At 52.5% G+C, this 17,923-nt stretch overlaps 1 protein-coding gene across 1 annotated transcript in view; it reads left to right on the top strand.

Annotated features, from left to right (window-relative positions):
• Positions 1-2,944: 2,944 nt before the first annotated feature.
• Positions 2,945-17,923, top strand: part of ITGA5 (integrin subunit alpha 5) — a 35,201-nt gene continuing 20,222 nt past the window's right edge. The window contains exons 1-12 of the mRNA XM_056797993.1: positions 2,945-3,496; positions 9,499-9,629; positions 11,926-12,038; positions 12,140-12,260; positions 13,475-13,536; positions 13,632-13,677; positions 13,854-13,979; positions 14,703-14,747; positions 14,894-14,937; positions 16,640-16,696; positions 16,852-16,904; positions 17,575-17,783. Coding sequence (XP_056653971.1) covers positions 3,072-3,496; positions 9,499-9,629; positions 11,926-12,038; positions 12,140-12,260; positions 13,475-13,536; positions 13,632-13,677; positions 13,854-13,979; positions 14,703-14,747; positions 14,894-14,937; positions 16,640-16,696; positions 16,852-16,904; positions 17,575-17,783 — 1,432 coding nt within the window. The 5' untranslated portion in view covers positions 2,945-3,071. The remainder of the gene's footprint in view (positions 3,497-9,498; positions 9,630-11,925; positions 12,039-12,139; positions 12,261-13,474; positions 13,537-13,631; positions 13,678-13,853; positions 13,980-14,702; positions 14,748-14,893; positions 14,938-16,639; positions 16,697-16,851; positions 16,905-17,574; positions 17,784-17,923) is intronic.

Raw genomic sequence — 17,923 nt, forward strand, 5'->3', positions numbered from 1 at the left:
TCTTATGATCTTCTGGCTTATGGGGCCTCAGTTTCTTCACCTGTAAAATAGTGGGATAGTCCTAGAGGATTTCCAGAATCCCCTCCAACGTCAATCTGTGACTGTTGGGGAAAGCTAGAACATCATCAAGTTTCTTCCTGAAGTCTCCTGTTTCTAGAACTCTCTTCTCCAAAGGGGCAGGATCTCAGAAAGCTGGTGACAGCAAGAACCTGCACAATGTCCTGCCTTTGCCCTTCAGGCCTCACCAGACAAGGTGACTCTGATTAATTATAGCGTCAGTCATCACAGCTAATCACTCTCACCCCGAAGCTAAGACAGACAGAGAGAGGCTGTGAGGCAGAACAGAGGGACATCAGAGACATCGAGGCAGGAGGGAAGGACAACTGAAGGGCCTCCAGGAGTGGGGTGGAAGACAGAAGTTCTCTGGGTCTCTTTTTCCCCCCTTCAAAGTACAGGAATTAACTATTGTAGATTTTTAGACCCGAGTTCTAATCCTGACTCTGCCTAACTGTTCAACCTTGGCTGGGTCTTAGTCCACCACCAAGTGCTTATTAAGCACCCATGAGGTCCCAGGCACTGTGCTAAGCCTTGGGTATACAAGGAAAGGCAAAGGATAACTCCTGGCCTCCAGGAGCTCACAGTCTAATCGGGGAGACCACAAGCACAGGGCTGTGTACATACAAGCTCTCAACAGGGGACTCCAGGTAAATCATCAACAGAGGGGAGGTACTGGCTTTGGGGGGGGGGGATCAGCAAAGGCTTCTGGGAGAAGATGGGGTTAGCTCATTTTCCTCCTGGGCTTTCCCAGGTAGCTGTGGTACTGAACAGAAAGCACCCTGATCTGTCTAGGGAAGGAGGCACAATGGCCAGCCCATGGAGGAAGGCTCTATCTCACTGCAGATGGAGAAGGCCAGGAACAGAGAAAGGGAGGGTCAGACAGGGCCTGAGGGAGGGAGAAGCAGGAGGTGTTGGGGCCACAGGGAGAGGACTTATAAGGGCAGAGAGAGCCAAGAGAGGAGGGAAATTGGGGAAAGGAACAGAGGCCAGCCAGGGAATGACTAAGGGGCTCCTGGTATAAACAGGAGCTGGGACAGGGCAGGGAGCTAAGGCTGTTTGGGTTGGCCTGGGCTGGGGGGGGGGGAAGGAGGAGGACCTGGACAGAACATCGAGTCCATTCCCCCCTCCCCACCCCAGACTCCTGGGAAGAGTTGAGTCACACTGCCCCCCCACCAGCATTACACACCCCAGCTCCCAAATCCTGGGAAAACCCAGTGAGCCCAAAGAGCCTACCTAGACTGGAGGCTCAGAGCCTGACTCATCTGCCCCATTTTGAACATCGTCTCTTCTGACAGAAATCTCTGGTATCCACCATGCCCCCCATCCCAAAGCTTCCATGACTGTGAGCAGCCCACTCAAGGGCTTACTGCCTTAACTCCCATCTGCCTCTGAACCCCATCAAGTGGGTAACCCCAAAGTCCATGAACATCAGCAGATGTCAATGGGGGAGTGGAGCGCCTGATTTAGCTTCATGCCAGCCAATCTGGCCTCTCCCTGGGGGGGGGGGCAAGGGATTTGGGCCATGGTGAGCCCCAATAGCTGCTCTGGGAGAAGAAGTGGAATTTCAGCAGTCTGGAGAAGAGGAGTGTGAAAGCGGGGGTCTGTTCCCCAGCCATATTAGTTCTGGGCCCCCAGGGTGGGAATCTGTTGAAAGAATGGATCCATTTCCATCTGGAGTGGTTTCTGAATCAGGAGAGGTGCCCCAAAGAGGATGGGAGGAGGGCCTGACAGGGATAAAGAGGGCTGAGGCTGTTCTCTGGCCTCTGTGATCCCTGCCCCCACTCCCAGGTTGAGATAAAGTCCTGAATCCTGGGAGGTGACATCATCCCCCAAAGCTGTGGGGGGTGAGGAGGAGGGGGCTTCGACTCTCTGCCCTGTGCATTTCTGTTTCTCTTTCTCCGGGGGGCTCAGGCCTAGGATCCCAAGGACTTTAGGGCCAGGAGATTGGGGGGGGGCAGAGGGGAAGATTCCCAGGGATTCCTTTGGCCCTTCAGAAAAACTGCCCACAATGCCCTGTCTCCAGGAGAGGAGCAGAGTGGGAGAGGGGGCACCCGTCACCCCAGCACACACTGCTCACTCTTCACAAGTTAATTGAATTAATAAACATTATCAAACAACTTCGGTCTCCCAGGCACTGGGTCCACAAGAAAAAAAGGCAACTTGGAGCCTTTATAGAGCACTTGGGGGTGGGCAGAGCAATCTATACCCAGGCAGAGAGAGAGAGAGCTCTCTGCATTTGGATATCTATAGATAATATTTACATGTATGTCTATTATACATAGACATGGACATACGTGCACATACACACGTTTGGAATCTGAAATAAAACCGGACCCCCCCCCCCCCCCAGGTCCATTCTCCTGCTGGGAAGGGAGAAATCTGAAATTCCCAGATGGAAAGATCCTCTGCTGGGGGGGGAGGGGGGGCGTTCTGACCCTCCCAGCAGCCTCAGATCTAGAGAAGCTTGGTCTCTGTGGCCAGAGCTGGTTCAGAGATTCCGGCACCTAGAACGCCTGAGTCCCCACCCCAGCTGGCTTGGACTCAGGCATCTGGTGGCCCCGGAAGGCAAAGAGGGAATCCCAGCTGGCCCGCGGCCAAGGGTTCCCCTGGTCCCGGCAGCCCCAGGCCCCGTCCTCAGGGAGGTGGGAAGGAAGGTCCCTAAATGGGGCTAAGCGGGTTAGAGGGGATTCAGGCTCCCTCCACCCTCCCGAGGTACTTCCTTTCCTCTTTAGGAAATTCTCCTCTCTCTTTTTCCAACTCTTTTCCTGTGCGTTTACGTTCTACTTCTGGAGGGGAGGGGAGGAGGAGGAGGAGGGGGAGGGGGAGAAAGCGGAGGAGGAGGGGGGAAGAGAGGGGGAAGCAAGAAAGGGGAGGGGGAAGATCCCAAACCAGCCCAGTGGAACCCAGTCCAGCCCAGGCCAGCTCCACTGGGTGGTTCAGGACACCGGGGAGCAAAGAGGAACCCCACCTCTCCGGGGTGGGGGGCGTGGGCTCTGCGTTCCAAGGACCCAGGAATGCCCCCCTCCCCGCCCCCCCGGCCGGCTGGGGGAGGGCTCAGCCTGGAGTTTGGCAAACTCCTCCCCGAGTTGAGTCATTCGTCTCGGGGAGGTTTAGGAAGCGGCTCCGGGTCGGTGGCCCCAGGACAGGGAAGACTGGGCGCTATGGGGAGCTGGACTCCTGGGTTCCTGTTACCCACTGGGCTGTTCTGCTCCGGCCCTCGGGCCCGGCACCGCCTCCCGCCGCCGCTCCGGCCGCAGCCGCTCCGGCCGCCGCCGCCGCCGCCGCCGCCGCTGCTGCTGCTGCCGCTGCTGCTGCTGCCGCTGCTGCAGTCTGGAGTTGGGGGCTTCAACTTGGACGGTGAGGCCCCGGCCGTGCTCGCCGGCCCTCCGGGCTCCTTCTTCGGCTTCTCGGTGGAGTTCTACCGGCCAGGGGCCGAAGGGTGAGTGGGGCAAAAGCTTGGCGCCCCGGGCCACTCGGTGAACGGGGTGCAAGGAGTTTGGAGAGGCCGAAGCTGTGATGGGGCGGTGGGGTGCGGGGGGGGGGGCAAGGAGGGCTGGGCTTGGAGGAAGTAGGGATTGGGATGGGAGGACCATTGCGTGGATGGGGAAGCTGGGGGACTGGCGTCCTGAGGCTGAGTTTGGGGAGACCACCGTGGGAGGAAGGCTGGCGAGCACTGGATCAGAAAGGGGGTGGCCGGGGTTCTAGGTGAAGAACCAGCGCGCAAGCCAGCGTGTGTGTGTGTATGTATATGTGTTGGGGGAGGGGCGGCACTGGCCTGAGAGGGGCGAGGGGAGGACACAAGTTTGGAAGGACCTGGAGAGTTCGGAAACCGAGGACTAGAGCTGGGATTCTGGAGGCTGCGAGGGGATGGAGATGGGGGAAGGGATACGGCAGACGGTGCTGGAGTCTGAGAAGTCCTGAGTCCAGAGAGTGGCCGGAGAGCCGAGAATTTAGAGGGGTGTGTGGGGGCGGGGGGGGGGGGAGCGCAAGGACGCAAGGCACATTCTGGGACAGTAATGGTGGGAAAGGAGAGAGGGAGCCCAGGGACTGGTGTTTGGGGGCCACCAGAGGCCAAGGAGTCTGCAGTGGCGGGGCCCGGACCATTGTGCTGGGCTGGGCGAGGGTAGGAGATGGGGAGTGGGGAAAGCTCCCGAAGGCAATCAGGAAGTGGTGGCCCGGCCCGGCCCGGCCCGGGAAGGGGACTGGGATGGAGGGTCAGTCGGGCGGAGAGTGGGGAGCCCAGCTCCTTCATTGACCCTCCCCCTTCCCCCAGCGCCCTCCACTCCCCTCCAGACCTGGCCCAAAAGAAGGAGGGCAGACATGGGGGTGTCCAGGAGAGATCTGGAGCGCCGGGAGGCGCCGGGCCGGGGGAGGGGGGGGGCGGGCTCAGCCCCGGGCGGGGGTGTGTGTATGTGAGTGTGTATGTGTCGGCAGGCGGGGCGGGGGAGACGGCTTCCCTCTTCCTCTCACTTTCCGGAGGAAGAAAAGAGCTGATTTCCTGTAACCAAACTGTGGGAGCTGGACCTGGGGCTAGGACTCCTGGGTCCCTCCGGGAAAATTCGAGTTCCAGGCAACTTGGCTTCCCAGAAAGCCTAGGAAAGGGACTGCAGGGAGGTAAAGGGGAAATAAGTCCCGAAGGAGGAAGGAGTGCTCCCTCTAGCCGGATGACGCCCAGGCCCGGGTACCAGGAGGTCGGAGGATCTTCCTCCACACACTTTTCCATTGTATTCCACTCATCCCAGATGAGTGTGAAGCCCTGGGTTCTTATCTTGTCTCCTCAAGTACATCGCAGCAGAGCCTGATTTCTTAGGGACTGGTGGAGACAGAGCTCTGGGATTTCTTATCCAGATTTAGAGAGGTGTTGATTGGAGACTTGTACCCTCCAGCCAGGGACTCTCTTCCCTGCCCCCCACTGAGAGGCTGGGAGAACTGCCCTCCATCCCCACACACAGCAGGAAGCCTTGAGCCCCTTTCATTCACACACCTGGGAAAGAAAGGGTTAATTCCATTTGGTGGCCCTATTCCGGCCTTCTCTAGTGTCTCTGGGTAAGGAGAGAGGAGAAGGGTGAGAGAAAGGAGAGGAGATGCTTAGGCCCCAGCTGTTGGCTCTGGGCTAGTTGAGGTCCCCACCCACCCCACCTCCCCTCTGGCCTCTTGCCCAAACCCCATTGCATCACCCTGGCCTGGGACCTCTGCCAGGCCCAACTTCCCCCAGCCCCCCCATCCTCTCCCCATGCCTCCAATGGGGCAGGGAAAAAGGGAACCACTTCCCTGTGGCCAGGGTTCTGCTGGGAGGGAAGAAAGGCAATGGAGGAGCTGGAAAATTCTTTGTCTGGAGCTCTAGGGAGTAGATCAAGGAAAGAGGGCTGGACACCTGGGTTCAACCAAGGGGATGGTGGTGTGGATAGGGTACCTAGTGGCCAGGTATGTTTTTAACAAGAGCCATAAAGTAGAAGAGAAAATTTGAGTTCTTTGGTTCCTGTTGGGGCGGGAGAACTCATGCTCAGATAGCTTGACTCCTACGACTTTCTCTTCTTACCCCTCTACCTCTCTGTCATTCTGGAAAAAAAACTTTCTTAGAGCATGATGAAGACATCCAACCTCCCTGCCTTCTTCCAGTCCAGGTATACAGTCCCTTGAGCCCCTGACTGTCCTGCAGAGCCAGATGGCTGCTGCCCTCTCAGTGGAGGGAGAGCACCCTTCGGCTAGAACTCTCCTCCCATTATCACTCAGGGTCTTCTCTCCTGGTGGACTCAGAGGAAGGTCCTGGAGCTAGGCTTTGGAGAGGAAGATTCTGGCTCCTCCCCTCTGGATCCCCACAGGCCTGGGCTGGAGATCCTTTGTTCTTTGCCTCAGTTATCTCCATACTTAGTTTGGCTTTGGAAGGATTTTTCTGTGGGCTAAGCGGTGGGCATGTTTGTTCTTAAGCCCCACCTCTAGGGACTAGAGGAACAAGGACCCAGACCTATATACTGGCTAATGTTGCCATTGGGGCCTCAGAGAGACCGGCAGCCAGGTTCCCTGGGTGCTGTCCAGTCTCCTGACCTTGTTTGGGCCAATGGAGTCAAACAATAAATAACCTTGTATTGAACAAGTTTGTTAATCAATAGCTTGACTGGGGAGAGAGGAAGGACATGGTCTTGTGTTAAAGTGGAAGAATTGGGCTACAAGTCTGAAGCCTTGGGTTCTAGCTTGTGTCAACGTGGAATCTAGAAGTGCCCAGTTTATTTAGTTGGGAGGTAGAAAGCCCAGGTTTTGAGCTTGTCACAAGAGAGTTTCCCTCTGAGGGAAGGTCGTTCTTCACCAGACATTTAATGGACATCCACTTCAGGTGGGGGGCAGACCCCATCCAAAGTCAAGTAGCTCTTTTGTCTCCAGAAGCCTTTCCCAGTATTGAACTGGGGACCTTCAGCTACCTACTGCGTCAAAGCTGAAGTGGATGTCTATTGTCTGGTGAAGTAGGACCTTCCCTCAGGGGGAAACTCTCCTGTGACAAGCTCAAAATCTGGGCTTTCTACCTCCCAACTAAATAAACTGGGCACTTCTAGATTCCACGTTGACTCTTGAAAACTCTACCACTAACTTGGGGACCTGGGACAGCATTTTCCTGATGTATAAATTGGGGCTGCCTTCCATAATCTGTAAGATCCCTTCTCATTGGGGGAGCCTATATTCACATCCTGGGTACTTGGGAATTCTGGGGCCTTGGGAGAAAAGAAGCAGGATGTGGTTAGGGAGTGGGGACAGGAAGGGACAAAAGCACCCAGGACCACCCAAATACCTTCTCTACTTAAGTCCTTGTGTGCAGCTTTGCCTGTCTGTGACCTGAGCAGCCCATTCAAACCTAGGTCTGGCATCTCTGAGTGGCACAGGCTTTCCCCTAGGAAGCATCCGGACTAGGAAACCCACTCTCCTGCTTTGTCCCAAATCATCTTCTCCAGTACATCCTAAACTAAGCTCCCTTGGGCTGCTCCCCAAGGAGAAGGCCTGGATAAATTGGTGGGGCAGAGGCCTCATCACCCACCCTTTACCTCAAGGGGCTATGGCCCCAGACCTCTACTCTGGTATCGAGCAGGTCTGACTTCCAACCCTGGCCTGCTGTCATCTGGCCAGAATCAGGTGCCAGTGCTGTGGGAATGAGAGCCTGATTTCATGCCAGGACCAACACTCAGCTCAGAGGGCAGAGCTCCAGGGTTCTACTGGAAGGCAATTTAAAGTGCCCTGTAGTCATGCCATCAACCCCCCACAGTGGTAAGAGAGCAAGGCAAATGGGAGGCAGTTTGGGAGCCAAATGGAGTAGTGAGAAGTCCGAAGCAAACAGGAAGCAACCAGTAGTAAATATTTTCTCACCTTAAATACCTCCCCAATTCCCTTCCTCTGCCACCTTCCTTTACCCCACCCCTTTTCTGTCCCTCTAAAGCACAATTCCACTTATCCCACCCTCTTTCCTTATCTGTTCATTACTATCCTTGAGCTCAAGTGTCCCGACCCCAAGAGCCTTCCACAGGCAATGCTGGCCACTCTGGCTTTCCCTTCTGACTCTAGTCCCAGTTCCAGGGCACCTGGGACACCCAGTTTCTTCTCTGCATCCCCAACTGGCATCTGGGTACCAGACTCTGGCCCTACAGAGGGGCATCAGTCACCAGTTCAGGAAGGTGGTGGCCTGATTGGAGGCCTGAGAGTGGAACAGGACCTTTGGGAAAGAGATGGGGCAGATGGGGGGGGGGGGTGGAGAAGGGAGACAGACAGTGAGGAAACAGACACAATAACAGGAACAAAGGCAGGGGGTACGGGGGAGAGGGGACAAAGGTGCAATAACAGAAACCAAGAAGAACATGGAAGAGGAAAATATGGTGGCAGGAAGGGTGACAAGGACAAATGCCACATGGCAACAGTCAAGGAGGCACAAGCAGACTAGGGGCCATAGAGACACAGAAGGAGGAAAGACAGACAGGCAGAACTGAGGAGTAGGCAGACAGAGCTGGGCAGGGAACGGATGGAACCGGGAAGCAGACCAACAGAGAGAGGTAGATGGGAAGAGTTGGGCAAAGGAGCAGAGAGCAGAGGGGGTTGCTTCAGAAAGGACAGATGGAAACAGTGACAGAGATGCCCCCTGGTACAGAAATAACGTCCAGGAAAAATCGCTCTGGCCACAACCACTGTCTCTTGTCACCTTCCCACTCCATTAATAGATGGGAACAAGCCAACGTACAAATTCTGTCTCCTGGGAACACAAAGAGGACAAGAGCTGGTCACATACCCAGTGGCAGTGCTGTGTAAAGGCAGAAATAGAGTCAAGAGCTGAGGGGAAAGCAGCCTCCAGGACCCTGAGCCCCCAAAGCCAGTAGCTCAGTGAGGAGTGAAATTGGGCATAGAAGAATCCTTGGCCTGCCCCCTCCCTGGCTCAATCGCTGGGCTCTCTGTAGTCCCTTTCCCATTTCCAGGACTCACATTTTCCTCCCATTCCCCTGAGCTGGGAAGCTGGATGGAGCCCAGTCTCAGGAGGGGTTTTGGCTTCTGGAGGGTGAAGAGGTGGATGGATTTATACCTGAGCCATGGCTGGCCAAAGCCAGAGAGTTGGATGTCCTGGAAGATGAGAAACAGTGATACCCAGGGGCCAATGGGACCCACACCAGCCTGAGGCCCAAAACCCCTCCCCTTCTCATTTTCAAAGAACTGAGTTCTGGATTCCCTCTGGGAATTCTGGGGGAGGGAGTGAATGCTGGAAAGCCAGGGAGAGTCTTTGGGGAGTAGGAAGGTATGTTTGTGGGGAGAGGGAGAGAGGTTAGTGACAGCAGCACATGGGGACTGCCTGGCTCCATCCAGCCTGGGCCTCTGGCATCTGTGGCATCTCCCAAGATATAAATACCCACCCAGTGGGCACCTGCCCCTCCCCAGCCCCAGGGCTTGAACTCCTGGGTTCTTCTTGCCTTAGAAGAACATGTATGAGATCTAAAATCATAGGAGATGAATCAAGGAGCCTTGGAAAGGGGAGAAGTGGAAGGTGTGGTGACCTAGGAAAAGGTGGGACAAGATTAAATGAGGCCAAGGAAGCAGGTGATATAGAGTGCAAAGGGTCTGGGGCTCAGAAGCCTATAAACTGGCATTGGAGAGCTGCTCTTGCCAATAATTAATTGTATTGTCCCTTGGCAAAGAATTTCTTTTCTCTGGGACTTGGTTTCTTCTTCTGTAAAATGGGATGGTTTTTAAACAGCACCTGGTAAAGGCAAAACTTCCCGGAAAAGAGTTCTCCCTTTACTAGAAGGGAGTTGGTTGGGCTGTAGCCTCCTTAGTTAAAAATCTCTAAAGTCTGTTCCGGTGCTAAAGTTCTTGGCCCCAGAGAAGATAAGGGGAAAAGGACAGGAAGTGGGAGGGAGAAGGGGTTGAGGAGGGACGCCAGCACGGGGTGCTGCTCCGCCTCTGATTAGCCCCTTCCCACAGGGTCAGTGTCCTCGTGGGTGCTCCCAAAGCCAACACGAGCCAGCCGGGGGTCCTGCAGGGAGGCGCCGTCTACCTCTGCCCTTGGGGCCCCAACTCTGCCCAATGTACCCCCATCGAGTTCGACAGTAAAGGTAATGGGTTGGGGCCGGGGAAAGGGGCGGGGCTCGGTGGGGCTGGATTGGGGGCGGAGTTTACGGAGGAGAGGCGGAGCGAGAGAATGGCCCCGAGGGTAGGGCTGGGGTGGGGCCACACTAGCACTGGGAGCGCGAGGCCAGTGGCCGCCTAGCTTGGGTTTCTAGGGTCGGGCCAGGAGAAGCCAAGCCCTTCTTGCTTTCCGCCCCGGCTCCTTGTGTGGCTTCTGCCAGTGGCACTGACGCCGTGTTCCAGCCCAGCCTTGGCGAGGCGGGGCGGGCATGATTCAGGAACATGTGGCTCTCATTTCCCCTGAATCACCCACAACTCAGGGAGGCCAGAGGAGAGACAGCGACCCAGACAGTGAGGGGGACAGAAACGGGGAGCGCCGCGGAGACAGGCAGCAGAGAACAGGCTTGCTGAATGGTCGGGGGAATAAGAAAGAGGCCGAAATGGGAAGAGGAGGGCAGAGACACTGAGAGATGCGGTTTAGGAGGAATCCGAAGAGAGCTGACAGCCGCAGAAGGAAACAGCAGGAGATGCTGCCAGAGATAGCTGAGGGTTGGGTTGGGGATGGCCAGGCAGAGAAAAATACAGGAAGAGTGCTAACCTGCTGCCAAGGAGATAAAGAGCCAATTGAGAGAGGTGGAAGCAAAGTGGGGATGCTCATGAGGAAATTCTGCCCCCAACCTCTCTTTCCACCACCCACTCCCTTCTCATTATTTCTCACTCAGCTTCTCAACGGGTTTCCCTGACTTCCGGTTCCCCCATGCTCACTCTTCCCATGATCCTAAGGTGTATTTTTTTAAAAACCTCACCTTCCATCTTAGAATCAATACTGTGTGTTGGTTCCGAGGCAAAAGAGGGATATGGGTTAGGTAATGGGGATTAAGTGATTTCCCAGGGTCACACCACTAGGAAGTATCTGAGGCCACATTTGAACCCAGGACCTCCCGTCTCTGAACCATCTAGTTGCCCTCAGATGTATTTTTATTTATTTTAATTTCGTTCAAAAATTTTTTTTTACCAATTACATATAATTGCAGATTTCCATTTAAGTTTTCTGGAGTTATATAATCCAAATCGTCTCCCTCTCTTCTGGAGCTGGAAGGTGATTCAATCTGGGTTATACTGTTCATTTGTGTAAGTGGCTAAACTTATAAAACCAAACCCCCAAAAACATAAGTAAAAAAAATCCTATGCTCTCCTCAGATGTATTTTTAAAGGACTGCTTTGATTACGTTATTCCCTTGCTCTAAAGCTTTTAGTGGTTCCCCATTTCCTTTTATAATTTGACTCTAAAGCCTAGCTGTACTGGCTTATCTCCTACAATTGGTTTTTATCTCATTGAAGTTTCCAGCCAACACTCCCTAAAGACTCACTGTTTCCCTAAGATAACCTATTCTTTCCTTCTTCCCCATCCTCCCCAGCCTACAACTCTACTCATTTCTTGCTGGACCTTTTTCAATCCTCCTCATCCTTTAAGACTAGCTTGTGTTGTTGGTCCTTGGTTTTTGAAGAATACCAATGACATCTAGCATTGGAGTTAGGGTACGAGGATGTGTTTGGTTGTGGCTGATGAGATTAATCCAAGTTCAGAAGGCACCACTATATTGGGGACCCAAATGGAGCACTGGAGCATTTAGAGTGGAAGCAGCTCTGCATTTGTGAGGCTTAGCTTAAATGCTCCCTGAAGACTTTTCCTCCATTTATCCCAGCTGGACCAGCCATCTCTCCTCTGTGGTCTCCTTGTGGATACCCTTCCGTACTTTTCATTATGGTTATTTGCAAATGTCAGATCTTCCCCATAGACTGTAAGCTCCTTGAGGGCAGAGACTACCTCATTCACCTTCTTGTTCACCTAGGGAGTGATGAATATCTGAGATCCAAATGTTAAAGACAAAGAAGCATAACTAGTGGGATGATCTTGCTGACCTAGGGGATTTCTTCCTTGGCTCTCAGTTCTCAGACTCTTCCAATCCTAACTCTAGACAAATGGGCTAAATATAGCCATCCTGACCCCTTTTTTAGTGGAGGAGTCAGGGAAAGGGAAACGTGGAGGGCAAATCTGGAAATCCCTTTTAAAAAGGGAGGGGTGAGTCAGACTAGGAAACTGTCTCTTAGAGATCCTCTTCCTCTAGTCTGTCTGCCAGTGACTCAGGAAGGGCCAAGGCTAGAAAGTACTTGGGGATCTCCATCCAGAGGGCAGAGACTTCTAGAGGAATTAGAAAGGAGTGTTGAAATTCTGGGCCCCAGGCTTTTCTCCCTCATCCCCATCTTGTCCTTCCCTCTCAGGCTCTCGGCTCCTGGAGTCATCCTTGTCCAGTTCTGAAGGGGAGGAGCCTGTGGAATATAAATCCCTGCAGTGGTTTGGGGCCACAGTCCGAGCCCATGGTTCCTCCATCCTGGTGAGGAGCACAGTGGGCATGTCAGGGAGGTAGGGTGGGAGCCAGGCTGGGCTAAGAAGGGAGTTGAATCCTAGCTGAGCAGTGCCTATTGGTACCTCCAGGCCTGTGCCCCCTTGTACAGATGGAGGACAGAGAAGGAACCCCTGAGTGATCCAGTGGGCACCTGCTACCTCTCTACTGACAACTTCACCCAGTTCCTGGAGTACTCACCTTGCCGCTCAGGTATGGGGCAAGAAAGAGCCACGGCATGGCTCAAAGTATTGGGGTATAGTGACCCCCCATGGGGGTCCTATAATATTTATCTGTGGGTAATAACCTGAGGTGGGGAGAGGAGGCTAAGGAAATGGGAGAATAATAATGACTCAAAGGCAGAAGTAGAAACACATGGGGAGTAACTCGAACTCGGAGGAGATACGAGGAACAAGAGAATAGGTGGGGAGTACCAACCCCTTGATACTCCTAGACAAGAGAAGCTGCTTTGGGGGCAACAGCGTCGCCAGAAAAGGTGAGGAGTCTCAACTCCTTGGTGTCTCCTATAGCAATAGGAAGCACTGGCAACAGCGTCGCTATGAAAGACATATAGTGAAGCAAGAGGGAAAGAGGAGAGGAGGGGAAGAGAGAGAGAGAGAGAGTAAGAGTAAAAGTGAGAGAGTTAGCAAGAGAGCTTGAAAGAGAGAGTTTCGTGCTAGTTCCCTAGTATTTATTGAAGGTTTTTAGGAATGTGGATCAACGAATCAGTAACATGACATAGGTTTGAACATTGGTTGAATTGACAATGATGAGATCAAAGAGGTGGAGATTAATCCAACCTGAGATTTGCAACTGAGTGTAGTCCGAGCCGAACCACGCTATGCTAATAAAAGTACTCCGAGCTGAGGCAGCTGGCCCCGGCAAGACCCAGCCCATGAATTTGCCCGTCCTTTGCTAGTCCCTTGGCCTATCCCTTTCCATACAATGACCATCAAGAGGTCTGACCATGTGTCTGGTACTACAATATCAATACATCAATCATACTTCCCAGATGCTAACATGCCTGGTATGCTACATGGGGGGTGGGGTGGGGGGGCAGACCTGAGACACCATATTCTTGAAATTCTTTCCTGCCCTACCCTGGCTATCACCAATGAAAACAGTAAACAGTTTGGAGAAGTAGAAAGAATATTGGTGTTCAGATCTGTCTTCTGCTACTTATCTTTGTGACCTTGGACAGATCCTTTTTCCTTTTCTGGATCTCTGTAAAATGAGGGGGTTGAACTAAATGATCACTCAGGTCCCTTCTGCTCTAAAGTCTGACCACGTCACCCTTGGTTCCCCATGCCCACTCCTTTCCTTCTCGCCTTCATCACTTATTCCTCCTCTCCTTACTCATTACTTCCATTGTTTTCTTTCCCTTTTTGGGTAATGCTGTCTACTCTGTGCTTCCTCTTTCCCTGCAGACTTTAGCTCTGCCACTGGGCAGGGCTACTGCCAAGGGGGTTTCAGTGCAGAATTTACCAAGGTAAGGAAGATGCCAGAAGGGAGGGTACAAGAAGGGTGGGAGCAGGCATTGGGTTCATTTCACAACCTCTGTCTCCTACTCCTCTGCTCACACAGACAGGACGTGTGTTGCTTGGAGGACCCGGGAGCTACTACTGGCAAGGTGAGCCCCAATCCCTTATGCCCATCCATTCCCAATGTCCCCTCAACCCCTTTGTCTAACTCTGTGCCCTGTTCCTGGTACTGAATAAAGTTCGACTCCCTCTAGGTCCTTTTTCCCTCCCCCCTCTCTGATCCATCCTGCCCCTATCTACCTGCCACCTTCCCCTTACCATCCAGGGCAGATCCTGTCGGCTACCCAGGAGCAAATCGCAGAGTCTTATTACCCAGAGTATCTAATCACTGAAGTTCGGGGCCAGCTGCAGACCCGACAGGCCAGCTCTACCTACGATGATAGCTATCTGGGTGAGTGATGAAGGTCCCTTGGACCTGAGGAATGGAGACACTCAGAAGACTCCAGCTTTTCCCCTCTCCACTCCATGGATAGTATCTGAACCTGGGGCTCTGATCTCCCCCTTCTAGCTATGGGCCTCTCCATCTATCTACTCATTACATTCCCAGGACAAGTTGATTATGTACTCTAGAGGCAGCCAGGTATCAAAGTAAATAGACTGTTAGACTTGGGGTCAGGAAGACCTGAGTTCAAGTCTTGTCTCAGACATTTATTGTGCACCCCTGGGCAAATCACTCAACCACTTTCAGCCTCAATCTCCTCACCTATAAAATAGGGATGATAATCATAGCACCAGCCTCAGAGAGTTGTTGTGAGGATCAGATGAGATAACATGTTGCAGATCTTAAAGCAATAGCAATATATAAAAGCGAACTGTTACTCTTATCAAGTAGCAAAAGAAACACTTTGGTAAAGTAGAAGGGGCTAGATTCAGGAGAGACTGAGCTACAAAATATTTAGAGTAAGTGACTCTACCTTTCTGGGCTTTAGTCCTCCCATCCATAAAATGGGCACAATATTTACACTACCACTATACAGAATGGTTGGAAGTGTTCTTCCAAACTTAAATCAATACTCTTACAACCAAGTAGATGAGGTGGAAATTAGGGGAAAGTCGAGGCCCAAAGGATCCTCCTGGAAATAAAAACCCTAATCTTGGCCCTTGTGTCCCACAGGATATGCAGTGTCAGTGGGTGAATTCAATGGAGATGCCACAGAGGGTAAGGATGTCACCAGGCTCAGGCCTGGGGGAGATGAAGTGGGGAGGGCTCCTACGCCTTAAACCTGGAGGAGGCAAAAATGAAAACCCCTTTCCCAAAGCCTCTAATGTCCCTGGTCACCTAAAACGTCTCTTTCCTCTTTGCAGACTTTGTGGCTGGAGTACCCAAAGGGAACCTCACCTATGGCTATGTAAGACCCCTACTAGCCCTCCTTCCATCCTGTCCATCTTCTCCATCATTCATTCATTATCCTAACATTTACTGAATCCCTACTGTGTGCAAGGCACCCTACTAGCACCCTGCTAGGGGCTGAAGGGTATACAAACAGCTAATGATCCAGCAGGGGAAAAAACAACTAATGTACACAAACAACCGTCAGTAGAAGGCAGGGAAGTACCGTGCGTGTTTCAAAAACAAAAAAGGAGGACTGGAGAAATTGCTTCCCTCTGGGGGAGGCACAGAGATCTCTGTTAGAGTTCTCTAGGGGTGGGGTAGAAGTTCAGAAGCAGGGGTGAGAATGATGGCATGAGCAAAGATGAAAAGGAGTTGTGTGGCTTGGTATTTTGATGAAAACAGTTACTAAGCTAGTTTACTTGTTTTCATTAATGTTCCATGTCATTTCCAATAAAACATCAAAGAGAGAGGATGGGGAGGAGCGGGGAGAGAGACAGAGTGGGGGGGAGGGAGAGAGGGAGGAAGAACGGCAAGGACATGGGCCTATTGGACATGTGTAAGAAATAAGAACTAAAAGGTAAATGAGCAATGAATTTTATCCAGTAGGCAATGGTGATCTATTGAAGGTTTGGGGTGAAGGGAGTAAAATGATTAGTTATGCTCCAAGAAGATTAATATTAGGAACATCGGGGTGGCTCGGTGGATAGAGAACCAGGTTCAGAGATGGGAGGTTCTGAGTTCAGATCTGATCTTGGACACGCCCTGGGTGTGTGACCCTGGGCAAGCCACTTAAAACCCATTGCCTAGCCCTTTCTGCTCTTCTGCCTTGGAACCAATACTTAGTATTGATTCTAAGACAGAAGGTCAAAGTTTAAAAAAAAAGAAAAGATGATTAATCATAGAGGCAACATAATATGGTTGTTAGAGCTCCAAACCTAGAGACCTGGGTTTGAATCCTTCCTTAGACACTTACTAAGCTCTGGAATCCAGAACAAATCACTTGACATCCCTGGGCTTTGGTTTCCCTGTGTGGAAAAGGAGACGTAAGCTCCTAAGACCCCTTCAGGCTCTAAAATCTATGATCCTGTGATTTATGATGCTATAATCTGGCAACAACAAATCCAAGGGGGTGAGGTGGGTTGTTAAAATGTCACGGGTTAGCAGTCACAGAGGCTTGAGCTAGGGTAGTGGTTGTTGGCAGAAAGGGCCTCAATTTCCTCATCTGAAAAATGATGGGATTGGACCAGATGAGCTCTAAGGACCCTTCCAGTTCTGCCATCCCATGACCCAACAACTGCTGTGTAGACAGAAGGAAGAAAATTTGGTGCCTAAGAAGAGCCAGGCATAAAGCAAGGGTCCTCTATGACCTGGGTTTCCAGCCTGGGTACTGCAAAGCCTAGTGGGTACCTACCACCAGCAGAAACAGAAATTAGGAAGAAGAGCAGATTTCAAGGAGAAAGGAACGATGCTCTGAATTTCATGGTCTAGTGGGACATCCAGGTGGAAATGTCCAGCTGATGGTTGGAAATACTGATCTCAGCCTGGGAAGGATGCCGAGCTTAGATCTATCTTTGTCACCGAGGGCTGCTCCCTCCATCTTAGTGTCTTGGGTGCCCATCCCATGCATTTTCCCTAGTCTTTCCAGGGAATTTTGAGTGGGCTAGATGTCCCAGTATGAGGATACTGGGGCCAACACCACTATTTCTCCCATCACCCAGGTTACGATCCTCGATGGTTCAGATGTCCAGTCCCTCTACAATTTCTCAGGGGAACAGGTAAGGGCAACTTTCTAACCCTTGGCTTGCATGCCCAACCCAGTCAGACTCCTTACAACCTACTGTCATCCCCCCACCAAGTTCCTATCGCCCCCCAGTTCCCTCTCTGGTGAGCTAGAAACACATTTATTACTCAGTCTTGTCCCCTCCTCCAGATGGCCTCCTATTTTGGCTATGCTGTTGCTGCCACAGACATCAATGGAGATGGGTAAGTGAAGGAACAGAACTTTCCTTAGTATTCCTTGAGCCTGGGTAAGCCCCATAAATGCAGGTGGAAGGAGGCAGCTAGGTGGCTTGGTGGATAGAGAGCCCAGCCTGGAATTGGGAGCACCTGGGTTCATATCTGGCCTCAGACACTACCTAGCTGTGTGACCCTGGGCAAGTCACTTAACTCCATTTGCCTAGCCCCTTGCTCTTCTGTCTTAGAATTGTTATGAGTAAAGAAAAGGTTAAAAAGAAAGTAGGTAAGAGACAGAGACAGGGGTGGTGGTGAGGGGAAACACTGCCCCCTGCCATCGAGAACCTGGCATATGTGAAGCTGCTGCTGGTCCAGCAGGAATGAAAGATGGGGAGGAAACCATTTGCAGATCAGCCCATGCTTGGGACAAGTGGGGAGGAAGGCCATTTCTGAACTGATGAAAGAGAATGCGTGCTGCTAGCTGCCACTAAGTTTCAGCACCCTGGGGCACAACGCCAGTTGTCCTGACTTAATTATGGCTGGGGTATGGGATTGGGAGTTAGGAGGAGGGGGAGGGATTGCTAGTTTTTCCCCCTGAGTTCTCTGATTCAGCCAGAGATACGTGGCTTCTCCTGGCTCAGTCAGGAGGGGATGGCCAGGAATTAGGGACCAAACAATCCTGATTGTTCCCCCTGCCCAGGCTGGATGACCTCCTAGTGGGAGCCCCGCTGCTCATGGCGAGGACAGCTGATGGCCAAGCACAGGAAGTGGGCAGAGTCTATGTCTACCTCCAGCATCCATCAGGCATGGAGTCTAGCCCAGACCTCGCCCTCACAGGACTGGACGAGTTTGGGCGGTTCGGCAGTTCCCTCTCTGCGCTGGGAGACTTGGACCAGGATGGCTACAATGGTGAGAGCCTTGGGGCGAGGAGGACCTGGGCACCTGGATTAGAGGGAGACCGAGGCCAGCCAGGTTCTATTCTATTTCCCTGGGTGGCAAACATGTGGAGAGAGGAGTAGAGACCTCGTTGTCAGGACCGTGAAGGGGGC

Source organism: Monodelphis domestica, chromosome 5 (assembly GCF_027887165.1).
Source record: "Monodelphis domestica isolate mMonDom1 chromosome 5, mMonDom1.pri, whole genome shotgun sequence".
Classification (NCBI taxonomy): domain Eukaryota; kingdom Metazoa; phylum Chordata; class Mammalia; order Didelphimorphia; family Didelphidae; genus Monodelphis; species Monodelphis domestica.